Below are 25,039 nucleotides of genomic sequence, written 5' to 3'. Positions count from 1 at the left end.
CACTGTGCTTGCTTTTCCACTGAGTTTTCCAGAGTTTTCCTTCTTGGTTTTCCTTTCTTAAGTACTCGTGCCGAGTGTCGAGTTGTAAGCCACTTCAAGTGGTGCTTAAAGTCGTGCTTTCTGTATGCACCAACAAGATGACGTCATTCTACCGAGTTTTCGTTTTTAGTTGGTGAATCCAGCAAACAGTTGACAGATATTGTCGACTATGTTGACAGATATAGGATAAAACGTTCCTATTTTTAATACCACTACATCATATAGATAATAGATCATTGCTGTACTGAATAAGTGAGTTGTATTTTCTAGCTCTAAATTTCGTAAAATTACGCAAACATTTTTCAATTGATGGTTAGAGAGTAATTTTATGTTTCATCTAGGCTAGTTTTTCAACCGTCAAAATTTTAAATTCTTAGTTTTTGTTGTGAGATGAACTAAATTTCAGAAGAGTGAAATCATAATCCTGCTTCGAACTTTCAAAATTCAATCTGAAATTGGGAGAGAAATAGTACAAGGAGTATCCTTAGTTTTCTCCATTGGTCAGTCTCCTTTTGTAAAAATGATAAATAAATAAAAAATAAAATAGTGGTATATACAACATCAGATATAGTGGTATTGACAACATCAACATCTTATTCTTTCAATAGTGGAGGAATAAAACGAGTGAGTGTTATGTACTTCAATATTATGGAGTGAGATAAACGTTATTATCGTTATCTTTTATACGTTATTTTACGTTTTTATTTTTCAAACGTGTATTATTAATTTGAAATATTTTCTAGTGATATTGTATTTTGTATTTTGGCGAAATGAAGTTTTTTCTTTCTCTCTTTATAAAGACAGTGGAAATGATAGGAACGTAATGTTGCCACTTTTATATTTACAGTCCTCCTCCAATATCCAGCATCCTTTTCCTTCTCTTTATCCATCTATCATGATTCAAGAATTCCAGGTAAGATATCATGGTTTCGATTATATCCAATATGATAAATATACTAGTTGGCCAATATGATATAATGATCAATTTTGTATTCCAATTACATTATATCATATTCAACAAGAAAACGTATCAATCCACGATCTAATAATAAACTCTCATAGCTCATAATCAAAATATTATCAAATTTTGTGGTAATTCATTGCATCTCTACATAACCAGATAATATAGAATGTGACATTCTTCACTCTCTTTCCATAGCATACAAACAATTTGACAACAGTGCGAATGTTAGAGAAGGATAGAGCTCTCTACTTTGTCTAATGACAGACAAGGATAACAAACCAATGTTATTCAGGTGCTGCCTTCATAACTATAATCTAACTATAGACTTCTGGCAAATGTGTTCAAATATCGAAAGGTTTTACAAAATGCGTCACATTCAAAAAATAGATGAAAGCTCAGTTACTATGACATAAGCATGAGAAAAAAGGAATCAAATGTATGGTCAAGGTCTATAAAACTAGTTTTAGCTGATGTCAAATGGTATCAACGATTTGACCATTATTCATTAAGATTCAACTAGAATATCGGACATAATCAATACATAGTACATTATACATTATAAATCACTCTGCATAATAAATTATGAATACTTCATGCTCTTTACTTTATCAATCATTCCAAATCGTGAATTACTGTGTCCACACATTTTCATTAACAAAGAACATTTAATATGATGAACTCGATGTACTCTTGATAAAACTATTTAAGCAAACAATAATCAATTCAAAAAATCTGAGAAGCTGGTTCCCTTTGTTACATCTTTATCAATTATCTCAACTTCATTGAAAGCTTGCTTGGTCGTGGAGTATCGACCGAGCGGCTTCAGCGATCATAGAGCTTCAAGAGTAAAAAAAAGTAAATTCGTATGGCTTTTGTTGGTAGGGAGTCCCTTGCGGGAAGGTCCCACCGCCTGAATATATAATGTAAGCCGTTAATGGGCCTTATGACTGTCATATTTCAGCCGGGACCGACTATTTAACGTGCCCATACGATAACACGGGAGTGATCTGGTTAAAAAACTTTTGCTAATGAGAGGGTTTGAACCCGGGATCTCTATGCTGCTACGCAAGCACTCTATCCACTAGACCACGGATCACTTCGCAAAAGTGTTTCTGATGAATCTTCAGATGAAGACGTGATTCAAACCAATAGCCTGGATGAACTTCTGCAAGAGGGTGGAGATGAACTATTAGCATACGTTAAAAAGCTTGCTTCAAGAGTATATAGTACTGTAAAATCAGGCGACATGATTGGTAGTTGGTTGGGAGTCTGCCATTGGCCGAGACGAGGCACGTCTACAGTGGGCGGAGCTTTAAGACTACAGCAATAAGACATTGTTAGTTGGTCTACCAGCTGAATCAATTTGGCTTCATTGAGATTTGAAGCTTTCACATTTAGTATCAATTTTTATAATAGAATCCTCTTCTATAAATGGAAAGATATCTCAGAGTAGGTTTAAATGGTACCAACATGTGAATAGGATGGATGAAGACAGGCTACCAAAATTGGTGCTCAACTACGAGCCAGTATAGGCAAGAGAGAAAGAGGCCGTCCAAGGAAGAGATAGACAGATATGAGGTTTGGAACAGGCAGATATGCCTAAACCCTGAAAGCTAGAAGAAGAAGAAGAAAATCCTCTTCAGTATGAACGAGAATATAGAATTTATGTACTCATATTTTATAATCAGCAAGGTTATGTAATTGATGTATTTATTATTTACTAGTATATATTACTAACTAGCAGGTAACCTGTGCTCCGCAAGGGTCTAAACAAAAACTGGACCTACTGAGATCTTGAAGAGATTGAAATATGCTGATAACCATCCTCGGTAAATCAAAAATCCTATATGCAAAATTTCAAGTTGATCAGTTGAGTAGTTAAGACGTGATGATGCGTCATTCGTGAATTTCCTATCCGCTATATGTATAAGCTGATTCTTTAGATGATAAAGGATATTTTTCTCTAACCTTATTCATAATGATATAAAACAGCAATAAATAAATAAATGAATGAAAGGAATTAACTCAAGTAGTAATTTTCCGTGTTGTAGTGAAAGCTATTTTGTGATTTCTAAAGTTGGGTTTACACCAAAGTTTTTAACAAAATGTAAATAACTTAATCCTTATAGATTCTATTAGATAGAACGGAACTTGACAAACACATATGTTTATCATATGTATGATAAGTTATGTTCAATCTAATAGAATCTATAGAGATTGAGTTATTAACATTTTGTTAATAACTTTGGTGTAAACCTAGATTAACAATACAAAATAGCCTACTTGAAATCGTCTTAATCATCATACATTTCAGAAGATTGAGAAACATGTTTTGCTTGCTAAACCATTTTCAAACTCCAGTAATTTCTTTTCCAGACAAACAACATATTTGCATTTCCAGAAATGCAACATACAAATGCAATAATTAATACACATAATTATGTGATTAAGAGAATTTTTTAGAATTCGTTTATCTCACCTAGATAATATACGCTGTAGAGATGAGATTTCTCGATTGATGATAGTCCGTTCCTCTAGCCTTGATGATCCCTGGTGCAAACTCCAGTCTTCTCAATAGCCTTAGTCAACCCATTGATCAGTTCCTTCTCAACACTTTCTTAATAGTCTCCTTAAAAACATCCAAAATCTTCTCAACTACAAGATTCATAAGTTTATCCAACACACTAAACCCGGTCAACTCCACCTTGATACCCTCCAATTTCACAACTTGAATATGGTTCACTTCAAATTTACACTCCGAATAATTATTTTTGAGTACAGTCCCCTCGAAAAACACTTCACTCTCGTCTACAGTCACCTTCAAAGCTCCCGAGAACTTCAACCAAGTAAACCTGATCAAATAAGTATCACAGGAGTACTCCAAAGTCCAAAACCCAAATCTGAAACTAACCTTGAGTCCGTGTTCGTCCTTGTTCAAGGACACGTCTCCTATACGGTAAATCGTGGATATATCCTTGATTCTACCGTTGTATCCTTTGAATGTTAGGTAGTTGACTGTTTTTCCAAAAATTGTGAAACTTAGAGATTTTGTCACGTTACTTACGGGGACTATGTTGGCGTTTTTTGCGAGCAATTTTTTTCGGAAATCGGCCAAAATAGGGTCGGCCAGCTCGTTTACCACTATGGCGTCCCGTTTTGATCGCGAAATTGATTCAAGTTTTGTGGAAAATTCGTCAAAAATGTCAGGTTGGATTTCTTGGTTTCCAGCATCATTTTCGAAAGTTAATGTATGGTGAGAGAGAGTTAGAAAAATTGTCGAAAATGTTATCACAAACTTTAGCACTCCCATTTTGTGTTTCTATTCCACTGAGATCCACTTGAATGAATACGAATAGAATATGGTTCAAGTTCAATATGTTGGGAGAAATCAAATCGCAACTTTACAAGTTTTTTTGAAACCTTTTGAAGAACAGTATATTTTTTAAAGCTTTTTAGAACCAATATAATATGATTCAATATAATGGAAGAAATCAAATCGCAACTTCACAAGTTTTTTGAAGCCTTTTGAAGAACAGTAGATTTTTTAAAGCCTTTTAGAACCAATATATTAATATGATTCAATAAGATAGGAGAAATCAAATCGTAACTTTACAAATTTTTTTGAAACCTTTTGAAGAAAAGAATATATTTTTAAAGCTCTTTAGAATCAATATAATATGATTCAATATAATGGGAGAAATCAAATCGCAACTTTAAAAGTTTTTTCGAAGCCTTTTGAAGAACAGTAGATTTTTCAAAGCTTTTTAGAACCAATATAATATGATAGGAGAAATCAAATGGGAACTTTAAAAGTTTTTTTATAAACCTTTTGAAGAAAAGTATATTTTTTTAAAGCTTTTTAGAACCAATATAATAATATGATTCAATATAATGGAAGAAATCAAATCGCAACTTTACGAGTTTTTTTTAAAACCTTTTGAAGAACAGTATATTTTTTTAAAGCTCCTTAGAACCAATATAATATGATTCAATATGATGAGAAAAATCAAATCGAAACTTCACAAGTTTATTTAAATCCTTTTAGGACCAATATAATATAATTCAATATGATGGGAGAAATCAAATCGTAACTTTACGAGTTACTTTAAAGCCTTCCGATAAAACAGTGGATTAACCTCAAATTTACTCAAAGTTCATATTGTTAAGAGCAAATCAATTAATAATAATTTGATAAAGTTTCAATCGAAGTCCATAAATACAGTAGATGTCAGGAATTTATGAAACAGTATTATCTTAAATCATTCATAACCTAATAAAAAATTGAATTAACCGCTAATAATCCAGGAATGATTTTTAAATAATGGAATACTTTATCGATTTATGGAAAAGACAAGAGATTCTTCAAATTATCTTCTCCACTACGATTGAATCACTATCACTGTATCACTTCATGAGAATTCGATGAAAGTCTTTGAAAACTTTAGGTAGATTAACAGTTTTCAATAAGAGTTTTTGAATACAAAATATACTGTCGATAATAATACAGTTTAAATTATCATATCAGAGGCAATATCAGTTGATTTTACGTTTGATAACAAGGAAAACTCTCTTTAACACTTGATACAACACTATCAGGAACAAAAACAACACTGCAATTAATCTAAGCTCATTCTTAAATTTTAAGAGGATGAACAACATTCAAAACAATGATAAATTTATAGAAAAGGATAAATATCACTGACTTTTAGCGTAGACTACTAGATCAACACTGATTAATACAGACTGAAGAATTGATATTTGCACTATTTTCAACGAGGTAAAAGATTTAGAAACGTTAATGCTTCTATGAATAAATTGCTGAACTCTATCTACGACTATGTGATTAAGGAAAAGTGATTCATTACTTCTTATTGAACACAATTTAACACGTTTCCAGTGTATACAAAGCCTTGTGTGTGACACACTACAATGATTAACTTTTATAGGGAGTTTTATTTCTGATAAGGCTGTAGAGTTTGAATTGTCTGATTCATAGACTGCACATCATTTGTGACAATTAATACTGCAAGCCTAGAAAGTCACAATTTGAGTTTTTATTCAGTTACACAATTTATAATAGTGTTCTATACAGTTCTATTCATGTTTTTATTCAATAATGTGTTTGTTTAAGTAAGTCACATTGTACAAATTAGTGATTGGATCATTAAGTTGATATAATTATAGTTAATATAATATGATGCTGCACATTCTGTGTGACAATTATTAATACTGCAAACCTAGATAGTCACAGTTCATTATGTTTTAATGTTTATGTTCATTATGTTTATGTTTTATGTTCAATTATGTTTTAGTTTAAGTAAGTCACGTAGAACAAATTAGTGATTGGATCAATAAGTTGATATATAATATGATGTTATGAGTTATAAGTTATATAACTGTATATCAGATAGGATTGTCCCTATATTCATTTCAAGATTTTTTTCAGATTTGATTGTGTTGAATTTCTTATAGACTGTTTTTGTGTGTTTCGTTTTCTTATTATATAATATGACGTTATTCAATGTATCTGTGAAATTGTTGGATAAAAATATTTGAATTAAATTGAATTGAAGATATTGATATTATAATTTGATAGATGTTAGTTTCATAAAATAAACTACTCTTCATTGAGCTGATACGTTTGATCGTGAAAAGAAATTCTTGTCCTCAACCATTTGATGATCCCCAACTAAATCCACAATAAAGTTCCTACAAACTCACAATTAGATCAAAATATTTATTTAAAACACAACTTTTGCTCTTGTATCACAATAAACACTGAACTGATCTTCCCTACCATAACCTTCAATGTTCTTGTTTCAAATCTAGCACAAAGTTTTTTGAGATACTGAGCTTTGAATAGATGAGCAGCTGTTATATGAACTGAGATAGCCTTTGAAAAATGCTGGCCGAATTATTTTTGTTATCTTGCAAACGTTTGCAGTTGTTTCCTTCAGAGGAAAATTGTGCGGATGTAGGGAGATAGCCTGCAATAGATGTATTTCAGAATTTTATATTGTTAAACGGTGATGAAAATAAATTATTGGAATATATTATAATAGTAGACACAAATCATTAGAAAAGCTCTCTCGGAAGAATCAGACTTTAATTATGGTAAACCTATAGTGAGGTTTATGCTATAATGGCAGTGGAGAAAGATAGGAGAGAAACGTTTTCCTTCTTCTTCTTCTTCTTCCCGATTCTTTCCTTTACACTTCCACACTCTTCATAACTCTCAAATAATTGTTTATATTTCCACTATTTTCCATTTATCTATTTCGAAATATTACCCTACTATCCCAGCTCATCAATACTTTTATTACCTTCCATTTTATTTGATATTCATTATTATTAATTCATGATTCTTTATTCTCATCAACACTCTTCTAATGATGGGAATGATTCCAGCATTTAAGTTTGATTTTTGTTTAATAATAATTAACATTTCTAATGAGTCAAACCGAACCCTCACTTGCGTTTCAAGAATAGATTACAGTACAGTAGAGCGGTTACGTAAGGACATCTAACTAACATCCGCTGCCTTCTGAATAATCGCAACTGGAAGGCGGTGACTCAGACACTCTTGCTAATCCAGTGCCAATTCGAGAAAGAGAGAGAACAAACACTGGAAGATAGAGAGTGAGTGAGAGTGTGTGTGAGTGGGAGAGAGCTAGATACAGAGATTAATATACAGGGAGATACTGTGGGTGAGAGAGTGAGAATCAGCGAGAGTGATTGGCGTAAGGAGCTGGCAAGAAGAGTGAAGAGGAAACAATACTGAAACTATGTAAAGAGAGAGAGATCAATATAAGCTTTGAACTTATAAATTGTCAAATTAAAGAAATATTTTTACAAATGAAAAAAATAATTAAAAATACAATAGGTTTTGGTGTGACTGGAAAAAGAAGCCTTGAACTACAGTCACGAGTTCTAAAATGAGAATTGGATTGAATGATTGGTTATTGTTTAAGAAAATGGTGAAAATTGATAGATAGAGGATATAATTTGGGAGAAATAGAGAGAAAATCATGGAGAGACAGAGTCAAATATAATTAAAATCAAGCTGTATCACAAGGAACAAGTGCAACATGAAGAAGAAGATATTATTATAATTAAAAGAGATGAGGAATTTGCATGAGAGAGGTAGAAGGAAAGTCTTGAGAAGGTTAGACAGAGGGAGAGAGTGAGAGAAGAAAGAATGAATGAGAGTGAGGGTTATAGCCAAAGAGAAGAGGAAGAGAGAGAGTGATTGAGCGATAGTTTTGAGAGTGTGTGTGAGAGTGAAAGAGTGTGACTGAGTGGGAAAGAGAGTGTGAGAGAGAGAAAAGAGAATTGGGGAGAGAGACTCCAGCAGCAGCCAGAATCTAGTTTCACGGGCAGTCACTGACAATGGCTTGGGCTGACATTTCCTCATCAGTCTGATACTAGTTGTACTACCGCAGTAGTTTCTGTGTGAAACCTTCCATTCAATCATGTGCTGAACAAACTTACGGTTAGTGTAAAACCTACTATTCAAGTCAGTGCTAAACATAAAGTCGTTTATGTGTGAAGCCTTCCATTCAAATGTATGCTGAACAAACGGACGGTTCGTGTGGAAACTCCCATTCAAATCAGTGATAAACATGAAGTCGTTTGTGTGTGAAGCCTCCCATTCAATCACGTGCTAAACAAATCTACGGTTAGTGTGATACTTCTCATTCAATCCAGAGTTAAACATAAACTCGTTTCTGAGTGAAACCTTTCATTCAACCGTGTGCTAAACAAAACCCAAGTTTAGGATGAAGCCTTTCATTTAAACATATGCTAAACAAAACATCGGTCTAGTTTGAGAGGTTCCATTTCATCATATGCTATAGAAAAAGACGGTTCTGTGTAAAACCTTCAATTCAACCGTGTGCTAAACAAAAAAAAACTTCAGTTCAGTGTGAAGCCTTCCATTTAAATATCTACAGAACTAAATAACGATTCAGTTTGAGAGCTTCCATTCCAACATATGCTAGTCCCTATGAAACCTTCCATATAACTGTTTGCAAAACATAATATCGACTGCGACAAGATTCTGTTGAAAACCAGTTTCTGGAACTAGATGCTCACACCGGGATAAGACAGTGCTGTGTTTGGTTTGGGATTGTTCATTCGATTTGAAATGGTTGGATGGAATTTGAGAGTTTGAGGTTAGTTCTGATGCTCCAAGGAAGACTTACTTGACTATCAAACAAAGTCTAAAGTGTGCTGTTGCAAATAGTTGAGGATATAAACTGATGGATGCTCTAGATATGCAAGTAAGTAATATCAAAAATTCATAACATGAATCAAATTATAGCATAAATTTCATCACATCACGAGTTTAGAGGAATGTTAGATTCTAAAGTGAGGTCCACGTTATTAAGGCAGTGTTTGATTAGCAATGGTATTGCAATCCTTGTGTATCATTCAAAAAGCAGATAGCGCTATCTCTCTCTCGCTTTGATCTGTTGTCAGATCGTCTTTTAACAATGTAGAATTGATAATAAATTAACAAAAAAATTCATTATGATTATGAAGATTCATTATCACCTATTACATTATTGAAAAATATAATTTCTTGCTTAATAAAATATAAATGATTATTTTAAACGAGAATGAACCGTTAATATTACATCAATAAACCTGTATCAGCTTTCCTCCACAGAAGGTATTGACAAGACAGAGGTTCGGCAACGTTTTTCTCATATCTCTCACCAATGCCATTATAACGTGGACCTCACTATAATTATGTTGAAACTTAATGCCTTATTCTCTAATAATGTGAGAGCGTATCACCTTTATCACCTCCTATATCAACTTCTTCATCTGGTCTATCATCTTTGAGGTGCAATAGATATGATACAGTATTAGATGTATGTCCACTCATAATTTGATACTGAAACAAATAATATAATTATTGAAATAAGTAACCATTATATCCTATTAAATGTCATGAAGGCTTAAATGTTAAAGGCTTCAAATGCAAGAGCCTCAAGATACTTTCCAAGAAGAATTCCAACATAGGAAAAATAGTTCATTATTAGAGAGCAATGAATGATACAATAGGACATTGATGTTGAAGAAGCACCACAATATAATTTACCATACAATCAAATTAATGAATGACACTTCTATTTCTTGTATTCATTCATGTGACAGTGAAAATAATGTATATTCCTAATCCACTGATATTAGTATTTCCTGTAATAATATTACAAACAAAATATAAGTATTTGAGAACTGAATATAGTTTTAAAGTTGTGGAATAGAAAGGTTCTAGAGATAAAATGAAGTTTTTTTGGAATTTCTTGGGACAGTAATTCCAGAGTTAAAGCCTGAGGTAATGCAATTCAAATAACTGATAAAACAGAGAATTTGAAACTCTTTCAGGAACTTCTTTCCGCGGAATGATACTAAACGATCCATCTTTGTCACAATGATAATTTATGAATGAACTGTCTTTTCTAGTTTTCTCATTACTTAATTCTCTCCATCCCATTTTCTTTTACTTCTTTTAGTATATTGTACGTCTATTATTTTTAGTGGTAATCGATCAATTTCTATTCAATTCAACACAATATATCTTAAAGAAATCAAAATACAAAAAAATCACAATCAAAAATAAATTTCTTATAAACTACAAAGACAGGCTTCATGGTGGGTTGTGCTGAAAAGAAAGAAATGAGGGAAAATACCTAGCCAACTATGGTTTTCCATGTAATAGGCAGTTGGAGGGTATAAAAGTAAGGAATGAAGGCGAAGATGAGTGGAAAAGGATAAGAAGGTGGGAAAAAAAGATAAAAAAATGTATGATAGATAAACGTATGCTATCTGAATAGTGTTAACGTATGTTCTTGAATAGAAGAACAGTAAAACATTTAACAACGTAAGCTCCACGATCATATGATTACTCATTATCATGATGTTCAACATTTACTTATTCTCACTAATAAAAAAATGTCAAATCTTTTATTAAATTTAGGGGCCCAATTCATGGAGCTACCATTTCTTGAATGTTTCTCATGACAATTTTCAATCACTTTGAGACCCGGAGGCCTCTCAGGGGCCATCGATCAGAGGGGAAGTGTACCAGAGGCCCAAAGGTGCCTCAAATTCCCAGCAAGACAGACAGATGATGTGCCGGTTAAAAGGCGGTTAATGCGTGAAGGACAGCAAGGCAATGATAGAGCAAATGTCAGAACGACACGCCAATTTAACGCCCATCAAAATCTAATTCGTGATAGACAGTTGCCATAACAGCGTATCATCGATCATCATCATCATCATTTTCATCTGTATCGTTGTTTATAACGTGTATCATTGTTCACAATACGTTTTACAATCATCAACTGTATCATTGTTACCAATATGTATCATTGTTCACGAAACGTATCATCATCACCCTCAACTGTATCATTTATTACAATGTGTATCATTGCTCACAATACGTAACATCCTCATCATCCCCAACAGTATCATTGTTACCAATATGTATCATCATCTGTATCATTGTTTCTAATATGTCTCATCATCTGTATCATTGTATACAATGTGTATCATTGCCCACACAACTTATCATCACCATTATTCTCAACTTATTCTCATCATTCACATTGAATACCATCTCCATCATAATCTGGATTATCAACAACATCATAATAGATTGTAATGATGTATTATCATTGTTATCAAATACGTTCAGTTTAATCCATCATATAAAAATCAAACTGAATTGGAATGAAATTCATCGCCATGAAATTAGAAAGTGGATAGACAGATTGCAATAGATTCTTTATTCTTTATTGATTGATACAATGAGTACATCAATGATAAGGAAAAAAAAATAAGGTAACCTTGTGCTATTCCTCTCCCAAAAATTTAGATGAGGTTACACATTGTCATACAAGAGGTCCATAGAGATACAAGTACATAAATATTGTTGATCAATGATGATGCCTTAACTCAAATACACACGATTTGAAATTGTGAAAATCATCACTGATTTTATCAAAACAATTTTGAGATACTAGTTTCAATTTTTAAACCATTGTTGATTTTTAGTAAAGTGGAAGCCTGAATATCGAGTACAGAAAGGTCCAAATTATGATGACAGAGAAGAAAAGTGATAGAACAGCGTTGCCGATTCTATGCCTTGCCACTGCCTTCTACAAATTAATGATTGCTGATAATATCCGATGTAATATTAACTGTTCCTTCTTCTTTAAAATAATCTATTATATTTTATTCCTGAAAATTTTTTTTTCCAATGATTGAAACCCAGTTCTCCTATCTTTCTTCACTGCCATCATAACGTGGACCTCCCTTCAGAGGAAACGTATCATTGAAACATTATTCGTCATGGAACTACGGTATTCACAAATTTGACAATACGGTGCTTCACCCATCCATCACAAAACATTGTATTGTCAACAGTACGTGGTATGTAGAATGACATTTGGATGACCTCTTTACATACAATAATTGTACTGTTACATACTTATGTACAAGTGATTCCATTGTAGGCCGACTGATGAATCAATCCATTTGTACTGTTGGAGAAGTAGTATTAGATCCATTCATCCGTTGATGGAGATCGTTACAAACGTTGGAAATGATACTATAGTGAGGTCCACTTTATAATGACAGTATTTGATTGACATTGGTGTTGCTATCCTCGTCTATCATGCGACAAAGCAGATAGCGCTATACTCTTCCATCTCTGCAACGTTGCCTCCTCGTTCTCAAACAATGTAGAGATATAATAAGTCAATTAGCAAAAAATTCTAACTCAGTTTTATCATGAAAGTGTATTATTGATTTATTGACCGAGCGAAGTGAGGTCTAAGATTCAAGTCGACGGTTTGGCATTTCTCTTAATTAATGTTTATATGTTTGAATGTTTAAATGTTGCGCATTTACGGCAAAACGCGGTAACAGATTTTCATAAAATTCGACAGTTATGTTCCTTTTTTAATTGCGCGTCGACGTATATACAAGGTTTCTGGAAATTTTGCATTTCAAGGATAATATAAAAGGGAAAAGGAGCCTTCTTCATACGCCAATATTAGAGTAAAAATCAGACTATAGAATTATTCATCATAAATCAGCTGACAAGTGATTACACAGATGTGTGGAGAAGCCAGTATATTGCTGTTTTTCCATAAGGTCTACTGTTTCAATCAGGTACTTGTGGATGAGAATACTGCGTGAGGTCTACTGTTCACAGAACTACTAATTAAGAAATATATATCATTTTCAAGAATAGAATATAATTGAACTGAATGAACAGTTGATATTCCTTATTATTATTACTAATTCATTAGCATTTGAATAATTGCAATATCTCAGTAATTTCCATCTGTGTAGTTGATATTTCATCGGATACACTGGTATCTGCTATCCTCTATAGAAGGCAGTGACAAGGCATAGAATCGGCAACACTGTTCTTCCATCTTTATTCACTGCTATTATAACTTTGACCTTATCTTATCCCACGTTCAATCGTGAGTTAGTCTCAGAATGGTTATGAATACTGTACAGATACAAGCTAGTATCTGGAGCCACCTAGTGGCAGAATTGAGAACTACAGCAGTAGTGTTTCAATCCACCAATCAGAAGAGAGTATGAGAGCTGGGAGACTTGGTTTGCTGCGATTGATCCGCTATCCATCAGTCTCTCTCTCAATACCTAATTGAATAATTAATGTGATAACCATCACAGTTTCCATGTTTATTTTCGACTTAAATTGTACGTGAAAAATCAACCTTATTTTGGGTCACTTTTTGCTATTGGAAGAAACGACTTGCAGTCAGATATTTTACAATAAATGAATTAATCACTCACTGTGACAACGAGATCTTTTGGCAGGTCCGTCATCCTCTTGGTTGTCAATGTATTATTTTGGACTGTGATATCACCTGAATTTGGAAAAGAAATAGCACAAGGACTACCGTATTAGTTTATTTACCAATGTAATCACATCTGTGTCATTTGTATCCTAAATAAATAAGAAATGGTCTCAATCCAATAAATTTCACAAATAATATTCAACTAACCGTAAATTCATCCTCTATTGATGATTGAGATCTTATCTCTACCATTTAGCTAATTTTTACCATCGCAATTTAGACCTGCTAGGAGGCAGGTTTAAGATTTTTAGATTCTCAAGTCGAAAATAATACCTTTTTCCACTAAAATTTCCAAGGGCCGGTTTCCGAGCTCGAGATTTGGCTAAGTTCTAGACTTTGAACAGCTGGAGTCAGAAAATTGGCTTTCCAAAACGGGACATTTATATAACAATTATTATTTATATAAACAATTTTTATAACAATCTTTATTTTCTCATTTCTATGATTGGAAACGTTTTTCCTTGACGAGATTAAACATCCTAAATAATTCAAAATAGCTGAGACTTCACTCTATTTTCTCTCTATTTTATTTTGTGTTCAATTTCCTAGTTTCTCGAAATTATAAAGACGTGACTATGACAATGACTACGACTACGCCCCGTTTCGCAAAGCCAATTATTCTCTGACTACAGCTGTTCAAAGTTTAGAACTTAAGCTGAAAATCTCGAGCTTGGAAACCGGCCCTAAATGAACTTGAAATTTGTATAGTATACTGAGATATTCAAGGAAACTTGAAAATGTCATAGAACCGTTATGAAGTTTCTATATTCCATGACACTATCGTATTGCCTCATTCATGATTCAGACGTTTATTACTCCATATTTCAACTGGACTCAAGGTTCACAACATGACTACATCATTTAAATGATCATCAAAATGACAAATCTTGCAATTGGGAAATGTTTGAAAGGTCACGATGAACAAGAGATGAGCAAGACTCACTAAAAAACAATATAAAGCACTGAATGTTTACCAGAAATCTACACTGAACTCACTCATACTTTTCAAATTTGTACGACTTTTAAACCTTAGGCCTAGTTCTTTGTTAATAGTTGGTCTCAGAATACTCCTTCATTTCCTATAACAGTGATTAGTTTATCAATACACTTTTAAAATTTGTTCACATTTAACTCATATAGCAGTGAATATTTATTAGATATTTTTCTCGTAGAAGATTTGGCATCCTTTTACCAAATATAAATGGTACTAGACGTCAAGCTCGCTTCGCTCGCCATATCCGTCTAGCCAGGGGGCCCCGCCCTCTGGACCCCCAACTCGCTTCGCTCGCCTGCATTTTTCATTTGTAGGACGATAATATATTAGGATGATCCAGTCGGGGGTCCAGACTAAACGTCTGGCTAAACGGATATAGCGAGCGAAGCGAGCCTGCCGGCTAGTAATATAATATTCCCAGGAATAGCTCTGATTGAAGTAGCAGAGCCCAATCAATTTTTCCGCGATAGATGCATTTCAATCTTCAACTTGGTGCCAACCTAACAAAGTCAACTCAACTTAATGCCAACCTGACAAAATTATTAATTTAGTTACCAGTTAACAACTGTTTCAAAGAGGTACTCTCTCTAGATTATAGTTCTATATTAACATATGGTATGGACATTTTTCAATTATAATTAAGAGAATAAGAAGAATATACATGCTAAAGACATCTTTAAACCCTTAAAAACCACCCTTAGAGTTAAAATATTGCCAAAAGATTTCTTAGTGCGCCTCTAAGGGCCACTGAACATACCTACAAATTTGAACGTTATTGGTCCGGTAGATTTTTTATTTCTGCGAGTGAGTGAGTCAGTCAGTGAGTGAGTGCCATTTCCGCTTTTCTATATATATAAAAGCGAATGGCACTCACTCACTGACTGACTGACTGACTCACTCACTCACTCACACACTCACTGACTGACTGACTGACTGACTCACTCACTCACACACACACTCACTCACTCACTCGCATAACTAAAAATCTACCGGACCAAAAACGTTCAAATTTGGTAGGGTTCAGTGGCCCTTTAGAGGCGCACTAAGAAATCTTTTGGCAATATTTTAACTCTAAGGGTTGTTTTTAAGGGTTTAAAGTTCGTCTTTTAGCATGTATATTCTTCTTCTCCCAATCTCTAAATTTATTATAATTGAATTTCCATATCATATGTTACTATAGAACTATAATCTAGATAGAGTTCCTCTTCGAAACAGTTGTTAACTGGCAACTAAATTAATAATGTTGTCAAGTTGGCATTGAGTTGAGTGACTTTGTTAGGTTGGCACCAAGTTGAAGATTTAAATGCATTTATCGCGGGAAAATTGATTGGGCACTGCTACTTCATCCTGGGAATATTATATTACTAGCCGCCAGGCTCGCTTCGCTCGCCTTATCCGTTTAGCCAGACGTTTAGTCTGGACCCCAGACTGGATTATCCTAACATATGAACTGGATTTTGTAAAGAGATTTTCTGTGAGATGGATTTAGAGGTGACGGGACTAAGGTTAAAAATGATGATCGATTTGAGGTAGCAGTGTTAGGTATCTATAGGTCACCAAATGGAGACTGGCAAAAATTTTGTGAGCTGCTCCATACACTTTTGGAAATTACAACCGCTCGTTTCACAAATGTTATAGTAGTAGGAGATTTCAATACCGATTTTGCCAGGCAGGATAAAATGACAGAGGATATTAGAGATATTATTAATATGAATAATTTAGAAATTAAGGTCCACGAATATACAAGAGTAACTCGAACTTCACAGACAATTATTGATAATATCCTCACAAATATAGAAGGTTGTAATGTCAGGTTAGGTAGCTCAGATCTATCAGATCATAACTATCAAATTTTAGATGTTAAGTTGCAGGGCTAGAATCCCAGCAGAAAAAAAACTTTTGTGAAAGAAATTCAGCAATATGAGCTAGGAAATATAAATTGTTTGAAGCAGGAACTGCTTCAAGAAAATTGGAGTAGTGTTTATAACAGTTGTAACCTAAATTACAAATATAAGCAATTCATTGATACTCTAAGATTTCACATTAGTGTATGCTGTCCAATAAAAAAAGTCAAAGTAAAAAGTAAATTGAACAAAGTAGATGAATGGATAACTGAAGATATTCTTACTCAAAGAAATATTGTTAGGGAAGCTTATGAGGAATTTAAATTAGTGAGGGATGTTCCGAGTGAAGTCAAATACAAATGTCTAAAGAAAAACTATGCAAAAGAAGTGAGGAAAGCTAAGTGTAAGAAAACAGCTGAATATTAACAACTAGTACCAATTTTAACTCTGCTGTTTGGGAGGTAATTAATAGAAATAGGAGAGCAGCTCAAAAAGATACAGTTACTAATGTCCCTAGGATAATCGATGAACATGGAAATTATATGGATGATAGTATAGACATTGTAACTTTTTCAATAAGTATTATCAACAGGTTGCATATAATCTCCAAAAGTCACTGAACACTAATACTTGTAATACAACTACATTAAATGCTGAGCCAATTGAAAAGGTATTTAAATTTCATCCATTATCAAGAGATGAGTTGTCAAGAATAATAAAAAATTTGAATAACAAAAAAACAGTAGGATTGGATGGGGTCTCAAGCAAAATTTAAAAGAATGTGAAAATGAATTACTGGACCCTTTAATGCATCTCCTTAATACTTCACTAGAGCAGGGTATTTTCCCTGATGATCTGAAACAAGGAAAAATTTTGCCAATTTTCAAGAGCGGTGATTCTGAAAGAGTTGAAAATTATAGACCCATTAGTATTCTAAATGTAATAAGTAAAATTTTTGAAGGAGTAGTTTTAATAGGCTATTGATGCACCTGGAAGAAATTAATTTCATATGTGATGAACAGCATGGGTTCCAGAAAGGGAAATCTACTAAGACTGCAATAGTATCCCTTGTTGAAAGGTGAGAAGGCAGCCGCAATATTTCTTGATTTATCCAAAGCTTTTGATTGTGTGAACCATAGAATATTATTGGAAATACTAAAAACTGTAGGTGTGAATGGTATAGAACTAAAATGGTTTGAATCATATCTCATAGGTAGAAACCAGTGTGTTGAGCTTACCAAGGGGATGGGAATGAAATAGTAAAAATTAAATCTCAAAAACTGGAGGTCCAGGCTGGAGTACCTCAAGGCTCAATTCTGGGTCCCTTACTGTTTCTGTTGTATGTGAACCAATTACCAAAGAGTTAAAAGATCACAGAGCTCTGTTGTTTGCTGATGACACATCGCTTATCTTTAACAATTATTTATTAGATAGTCTAGAAATAAATGCTTTTACTGGAGTACAGTCAATTGTCCAATTCTTGAAGCAAAGGCAATTAACAATAAATAGTAAGAAATGTCAATTCCTACAATTCAAAAGTAAATATAATTCAGTAGAGGATAGAGAAATAAATGTGTTTGTAGAGGAAAATGAATTAGACCAAGAAGAGAAAGTAGCATTCTTGGGAATTTTATTGGACAGGAAATTAACATGGCATCCTTACATTGAGAGGATATGTAATAAGATATCATCTGGGGTATTTGTCCTGCGGCAGCTTGCTAGGCTGAATGATAAAAAACTACTGTTAACTGCTTACCATGGACTTATACTATCTCATATTAGGTATGCTATTTTAGTATGGGGTAATTCATCTCAACAAAATATGGACAGGGTGTTTAAGATTCAAAAGAAGGCACTCAGATGTATAGAGAAAGTGAATAGGTTAGACTCTTGTAGGCCTTTATTTAAAAAGCTTGGTCTATTAACTGTGCCATCTTTGTATGTATATGAAGTTGTAATGCATGTGAAAACGAGTGGTGTGATCCAGAATTCAGATGTTCATGAGTATAATACGCGAAACAGAGCAGATTATCATATAATGGGTCACAATAGTAGGTTATTTGAACAAAAACCAGATTATATTGGTAGGAAATTTTATAACAAGCTACCTCAAATCTTGAAAAGTAATGATGATTTGAAGATTTTCAAAAAACAAATTAAAAAATATTTAGTTGATAGAGCTTTTTATAGTGTACAAGAATTCCTTTCAAACCTAAACTAGGTTGAACTACTTAGTGTTAGAATTATTATGTAATAACATGACTTGTCTTATACTCCATGACTGGAGTCTTTAGGACGTAATCTTAAAAAAAAAAAAAAAAAAAAAAAACAATCAAATCATCATTTCATTGGCTTATTAAAAATGATAAAATGCTCAAATGAAAAATGCAGGCGAGGAAGCGAGCCTGCTGATCTCATCCTTGGACGATCCAGTCAGGGGTCCAGGGGGCGGAGCCCCCTGGCTAGACGGATATGGCGAGCGCAGCGAGCCTGACGGCTAGTATATATATAGAAGATATATAGAAGATATGGCTACCAACTGAATACTTTTCTGGAGCTAATTGAAGAATCACTCATTTAATCAAAAACACAATATATCAATTGATATCAAAGTGGATATAAATCAAGCTCCATGTGTCTGCTACTTCCTTTGGAAGGGTCACTACTTTTATAGTTGGAACGACTGTTCTAAATGCATATAAGAACTTGAAAATCGCTTTCAGGTGGTTTGGAACCCACCTAAGAATGTGGGTCCACTCATATCTCATAATCATTCATCTCGTCCAGAGCAGTAGAGTAATTTAAAGATCAGTTCAAGTCCAGTAATCTCGACTTCTGGTTTAGCATGGAAATCAGAGGATTCTGAAATATTCTAACAATAATATAAGAGAAGATTGAATTTGCTTATACACGTACTAGATAAGAAATACACAGATGACGCATTATCACGTTTGAACTACTCAACTGATTAACTCAAATTACTGCATATATATATTCTCAATTTACCGAGGATGGTTATTGGCCTATTTCTAATCCTTCAAGATTCCATTACCTCAAGTTCCCAGTTTGTAAAGTTTCTAATCATACCCTTTCAGAGCACGGGTTGCCTGCTATAGTGAGGTCCACGTTATAATGGCACTGTTTGATTAGCAACGGTCTATCATTGTCCATCATTCAACAAAGCGGATAGCGCTATCTCTTTCTCGCTTTGCTCTGTTGCCAGATCGTCTTTTAACAATGTAGAATTATTAATTAATTACAAAATATTTCATCTTAATTATGAAAATTCATCATGAAGTTATTGAAAAATATAAATTCTTGTTTAATAAATTATAGTTGATCATTTTGAACGAGAATGGACCGTTAATATTTAATCAATAAACCTTTATCAGCTACCGTCTTCAGAAGGCATTGACAAGACAGAGGCAAGAGCAAAGGGCAACGTTGATCTCCTATCTTTTTCCACTGCCATTATAACGTGGACCTCATTATAGTCTATCTATAAATTTAATGTATTACACTTTCAAGAATTCAAGCCCTGTCATTGCTTTTAAAAAGCCTTATTCTACCGACAAAAATCCCGGTTGCAATAACACCTATTTCTGCACCAATGCAAGCGAACAAAGAGTTGAAAATGCAAGAACTGAATCTATTTCCTTGTTTGATTGCAGGCTGGTTTCGAAAGATCAACTACCAACAAGTCGACAACTATAACTATATCTACAACCAACTATAACTACCAACAAGTCGACAACTATAACTATATCTACAACCAACTACAACTACCAACAAGTCGACAACTATAACTATATCCACAACCAACTACAACTATAAACTGCCAACAATATAACTATATCTACTACTACCGAGGGAGAACAGTGCAGAAAACATATATACAACTCAATACTGTAGAGTTCTATAGTTAGACTTCTGTGTCGGAATACCGGCTGAAGCAAATTGGTCAATAGTCGACTGGTGTGACGTCATCACTATGAAATCCATTATCATCAAGTGAAAAGTCAAGGTCATTATCATCCCAACCATAGCAACAATTCTGATGCGTCTTTAATGAGAGGTCAGTGAAATTCAACTAGGAAACGGTTGGGAGTGAAATTTTGTAAGTCATGATAAAGTGAGAGTGGGATTGAAAAGTCATTAGTTGGTAGTGAAGTTTAATGAGGAATTAGTGGGTTATGAAAGTCATCAAATAGGACATGTTATTCAAATGTCAAAAATTTAGGTAGGTCAAATCATTAGAGAGGTCTACAATATTGGAAGTTGGGAGTGTAATTTATCAAGTCCTAAAGTGAGAGTGAAAATTGAAAATTTATTAGTTGATAGTGAAGTTTAATCAGGAATCAGTGGGTTCTGAAAGTCATCAAATAGGACATGCTATTCAAATGTCAACAGTTGAGGTGGGCCGAATCATTAGAGAGGTCTACAATATTGAAAGTTGGGAGTGAGATTTAGAAGTGAAAATTGAAAAGTTATCAGTTGATAGTGAAGTTCAATAAGAAATCAGTTGAAGGGGGCTCTGAAAGTAATCAAATCTACAATATTGAGAGTTGGAAGTGAGATTTAAGTCATAAAATGAGAGTGAGAATTGAAAAGTCATTAATTTTTGGTAGTTAAGTTTAACGAGTCTGATAGCGGTTTACGCACGATAACGTTTAACTTGATAGTGGATTCTGAAAGTCATCAAATAAGACTTGATTTACAAATTTCAACAGTTTAGGTGGGCCAAATCATTGAAAGAGTCTACATTATTGAAAGTGAAATTCAATAAGTCAACAATTTAAAGGAGTCTACAGTATTGAAAGTGGAATTTAGTTAGTGAACAATTTGATTAATGATTAAGGGGGTCTACAGTATCAAAAGTTGAATTTAATAAGTCATCAATAATGATATTGAGAGTAGTGTATTGAAAAAGTGAATTTAACCTGTGAGCAGTGAAAATCAGTGATAGAATTCCAACAGTCAGCAATGTTTAGAGTAGTCAGCAATATCAAATTCGTGATATTATTCACTAAGGGTGTTTATCAACAGTTGAAATGAGATGAAAATTCAGTCGAGTAGCACGAGGACCTAGTTTTGCAAGAGTTATCCATAGGTCATAGGGTTAAACGGCTTTTAACCCTAGTTTATCGGCTTTTAACCCTAGTTTATCGGTTTTTAACCCTAGTTTATCGGCTTTTAAGCCCAGTTTATCGGCTTTAAACCATAGTTTATCGCCTTTTCATACGAAATTTACATGTATTGAAGATCGACTTCTGTATGAGAACAGTAGATTCAACGCATCTGAAAGACTTTCTGAGTACTTTGGAAGAGTGATATTGTAGTAGTTATCCATACTGAATAAAAAGAGGTTAAAGAACAATATAAGTGTAGGAGAATATCTTTTCTTTTATTCAGCATCTGTAATAACGTCTGTTGTAATTAGCGTCTGTAAGAACTAACGTCTGTTGTTATTGACGTCTGTAAGGATAATGACTGTGAGAATTAACCTGTTTTAGAATTAACCTCTTTTCAATTAACCTCTTTTTTGATGAACCTCTTTTAAAATAATATTAATGTCTGTAAGAATTAACGTCTGTGAAAATTAACGTCTGTAAGAGAACACAAAAATACTTGATAACAGTTGATCAGCAATCATGTCCACCTTTATCACACTGTTGCCAATTCTCACGCTACTCTCCCTGCTGCCTGCTTCTGGAAGGGTGACCGTGAAACGTCAAGACACACCCCCTGCCAGTGACGTCATAAACGTCAACCACTTGGCTGACCCTATTATTGAACAATTCAGCAACGAAATCATAGCTGAGGGCAAAGAACAGGCAAAAGTTGACGATTTTGAAGAGTTCTACAGGGTAGGTTTGCTGGGTGCCAAGTTTACCCTCTTCGAATTTCAGTGTAAAAACGGGTGGGTGAGGGATATTTCTAGTGTGACCCGTCAGGGGGATGTTTTCTTGCATACCGGGGGTTTGCCGATATCGGTGGATATTCCGTTTGGGTTTAAAATCCTGCAGTTTAACTGTGACTCGTATTTGTTAAGGGTGCCAGTGGTTAAGGTTTCAGGTAAACTGCAGGCTGACGTGGCAGCTAACGCTGTAGACCTTAAGGTCAGTGTAGATTTCATAGACGAACAATGTCGATTCAGGGTGGATCGTTTAAAGGTTGTAAAACTAGAAGGTATACAAATACAAGTGACAGGTTTCAGTATATTCAACGGCATGTTTAACAAGATTGTATCTTGGATAGCGAGATTATTCAAGAACACAATCGAGCAAAGAATCGCGGAGCAGATTAAGGTTTCTTTGAAGACTATTGTGGAACAGTCGGACTTGTGTCATGAGCATACCTTGATGAAAATAACTGATAAAAAGGAACTGATACCGGTGCTGGCTGCGTCGTTCGGGAGAGTCACGCATCAGATTGAGCAGAATATAACTGGTACTCATAAGTAACTGTTATTAACGATCATACCTGGATGAAAATAACTGATAAAAAGGAACTGATACCGGTGCTGGCTGCGTCGTTCGGGAGAGTCACGCATCAGATTGAGCAGAATATAACTGGTACACATAAGTAACTGGTATTGATAACGTATTTTTAAGTGCCAGTTGCACAAAAGTCGGTTAAGTTTTAATCGAGAACCAATAAGAGAAGCCTTTCTTCTCGAAAAAGCCTTCAACACACAGTTTAGTTTTAACCGTGATTAATTTCAGAAGAACCAATCAGACAAGCCTTTCAAAAAAGGAACTCAAGATATAAAAATAAGGTCAAGAACCACATCTACTTAAAATATAGATTCAAAAAAAAGGAAACGTCAAAATAATTATGTACCTTCAAAAAGCTTCTCTGATTGGCTCTCGTGCAATTGATCACGATTAAATTTAACCGGCTTTTGTGCAACCGGGTCTGAGAGAGTTTTTGGGAACAATAGTAAGTTTGGCATTGTTTGGAAAAGTACGCATCAGATTGAGCAGAATATAACTGCTACTCATGAATTACCGTGATGTGTTTTTGGGTAGAATTATTGTACTTTTGATAAGTTCAATAATGTTAGTTTATCGGAGAATGTATCTGGGGAAAATGTGATATCCCAATAGTTTTATATTTGCAAAGCATCTGTTGAAAACTAGAGTGAATTTGTCATTTGTTGAGAACTAGAGATTGATACGTGTAGAGTTCGAAATTTGTGAATGGTAATTTGTTGAGAACTGGAGTAAATTAATACGTGTAGAGATGTAATAGATATGTAACAATATTGATTGAGGGTTTCTGAACTGTGATAGTAGATGTGTCCTGAAATAGGTCAAGTAAGCAACAATGTATGATATATTGATCTCAATTTCAATTTTTAATTGGAGATTTGGAAATAATTGTAATAAATCTAAGCATCGAATGAGGAAGTTGATGAAAGACATCTGTTATCAGAATCATGAAAAATCTTAATACAATAAGACAGTGGAGGAATATATATTTTGGAGTACATTATAAGCTATTCATGATTTAGTTTATGAGAATCCTTCCATGTTATTTCAAAGATAATACTCTGGAGTTGGAGAAGTTGAATATTATGAATATGAGGAAAAATTAAATATCATTGAAAAATCATTTGAAGATTCCTATTCAGTCATACAATACATATAGTGAATTCCAAGTGTAATTTAGTATACACAAAGATCTCCTGTTGTAAGCTGAAACTATGGAATTTATTTGAAATAACATTCCATATTTTCAGGCTATAGGGCTATGAAACAAAAATTATAATAGGCCTATGTGATATAAAGTAGAGTAGCATCTCATCTCATGATGCAAGTTTATTACGGTACTAGAGTTTCAGTGCCAAGTTAGTGTATGTAAAACAAATCAATTGACTTTTGTACCTGTATCATTTCAATCTATAATGAAAGAATTGTTGAACCTTAAGAAATTTTCCGATTCCCTGAATCTCAATAAAGAAGTAAAGTATTCTTGAAACTTTTCTATGATATTTGTAATTTATTAATTCTATTGGAATGTTGATATGATTTTTAATACTGTACTTCATTAAAAAAATAACCAAAAACTCAGTCGTTCTTCTTCCAACTATTCCTATGTTATCCTATTCAAACAAAATCGACAGTTGAATGGAATGGTTCAATGACCTTTAATCACTCAACGTCTCCCAACACAAAACTATTTCTATTATATTATATACTATGAATAATTGTGTACGCTTTTATTTGACGATAGACTACCTATTATTGTATAGCTCCTATGAAAATCATAATAATAAACT

At 33.8% G+C, this 25,039-nt stretch overlaps 2 protein-coding genes across 5 annotated transcripts in view; one reads left to right on the top strand and one right to left on the bottom strand.

Moving 5' to 3' along the window:
- LOC111062378 overlaps nucleotides 1-6,848 on the bottom strand; it is a 28,280-nt gene extending 21,432 nt beyond the window's left edge. The window contains exons 1-2 of one of the 2 annotated variants that reach the window (XR_005571531.1): nucleotides 6,625-6,848; nucleotides 3,483-4,340 (exon numbers count right to left, since the gene is read on the bottom strand). The gene's annotated coding sequence lies outside the window, so the exon portion shown is untranslated. Of the gene's footprint in view, nucleotides 1-3,482; nucleotides 4,685-6,624 lie in introns of those variants that run through there. The other variant, XR_005571530.1, reaches the window with a different exon arrangement.
- A 1,534-nt stretch (nucleotides 6,849-8,382) lies between these two features.
- LOC111058033 lies at nucleotides 8,383-23,574 on the top strand. Of its 3 annotated transcripts, none has more exons than XM_039430094.1 (3): nucleotides 8,383-9,285; nucleotides 20,427-23,186; nucleotides 23,337-23,574. In XM_039430094.1, exons 2-3 carry the CDS (start codon nucleotides 22,407-22,409, stop codon nucleotides 23,352-23,354), a joined length of 798 nt encoding a protein of 265 aa, XP_039286028.1. In that variant the 5' UTR covers nucleotides 8,383-9,285; nucleotides 20,427-22,406; the 3' UTR covers nucleotides 23,355-23,574. The 3 variants fall into 3 exon arrangements, with proteins under 3 accessions (XP_039286028.1, XP_039286027.1, XP_039286026.1); XM_039430093.1 differs by having other exon boundaries at nucleotides 20,427-23,205; nucleotides 23,331-23,574; XM_039430092.1 differs by having other exon boundaries at nucleotides 8,384-9,285; nucleotides 20,427-22,321; nucleotides 22,354-23,574.
- Nucleotides 23,575-25,039: the final 1,465 nt, after the last annotated feature.

Source organism: Nilaparvata lugens, chromosome 6, assembly GCF_014356525.2.
Source record: "Nilaparvata lugens isolate BPH chromosome 6, ASM1435652v1, whole genome shotgun sequence".
In the NCBI taxonomy this organism is placed as follows: domain Eukaryota; kingdom Metazoa; phylum Arthropoda; class Insecta; order Hemiptera; family Delphacidae; genus Nilaparvata; species Nilaparvata lugens.
Note: the sequence above shows the minus strand (reverse complement) of the source record. Positions and strands in the feature narration are given on the sequence as shown.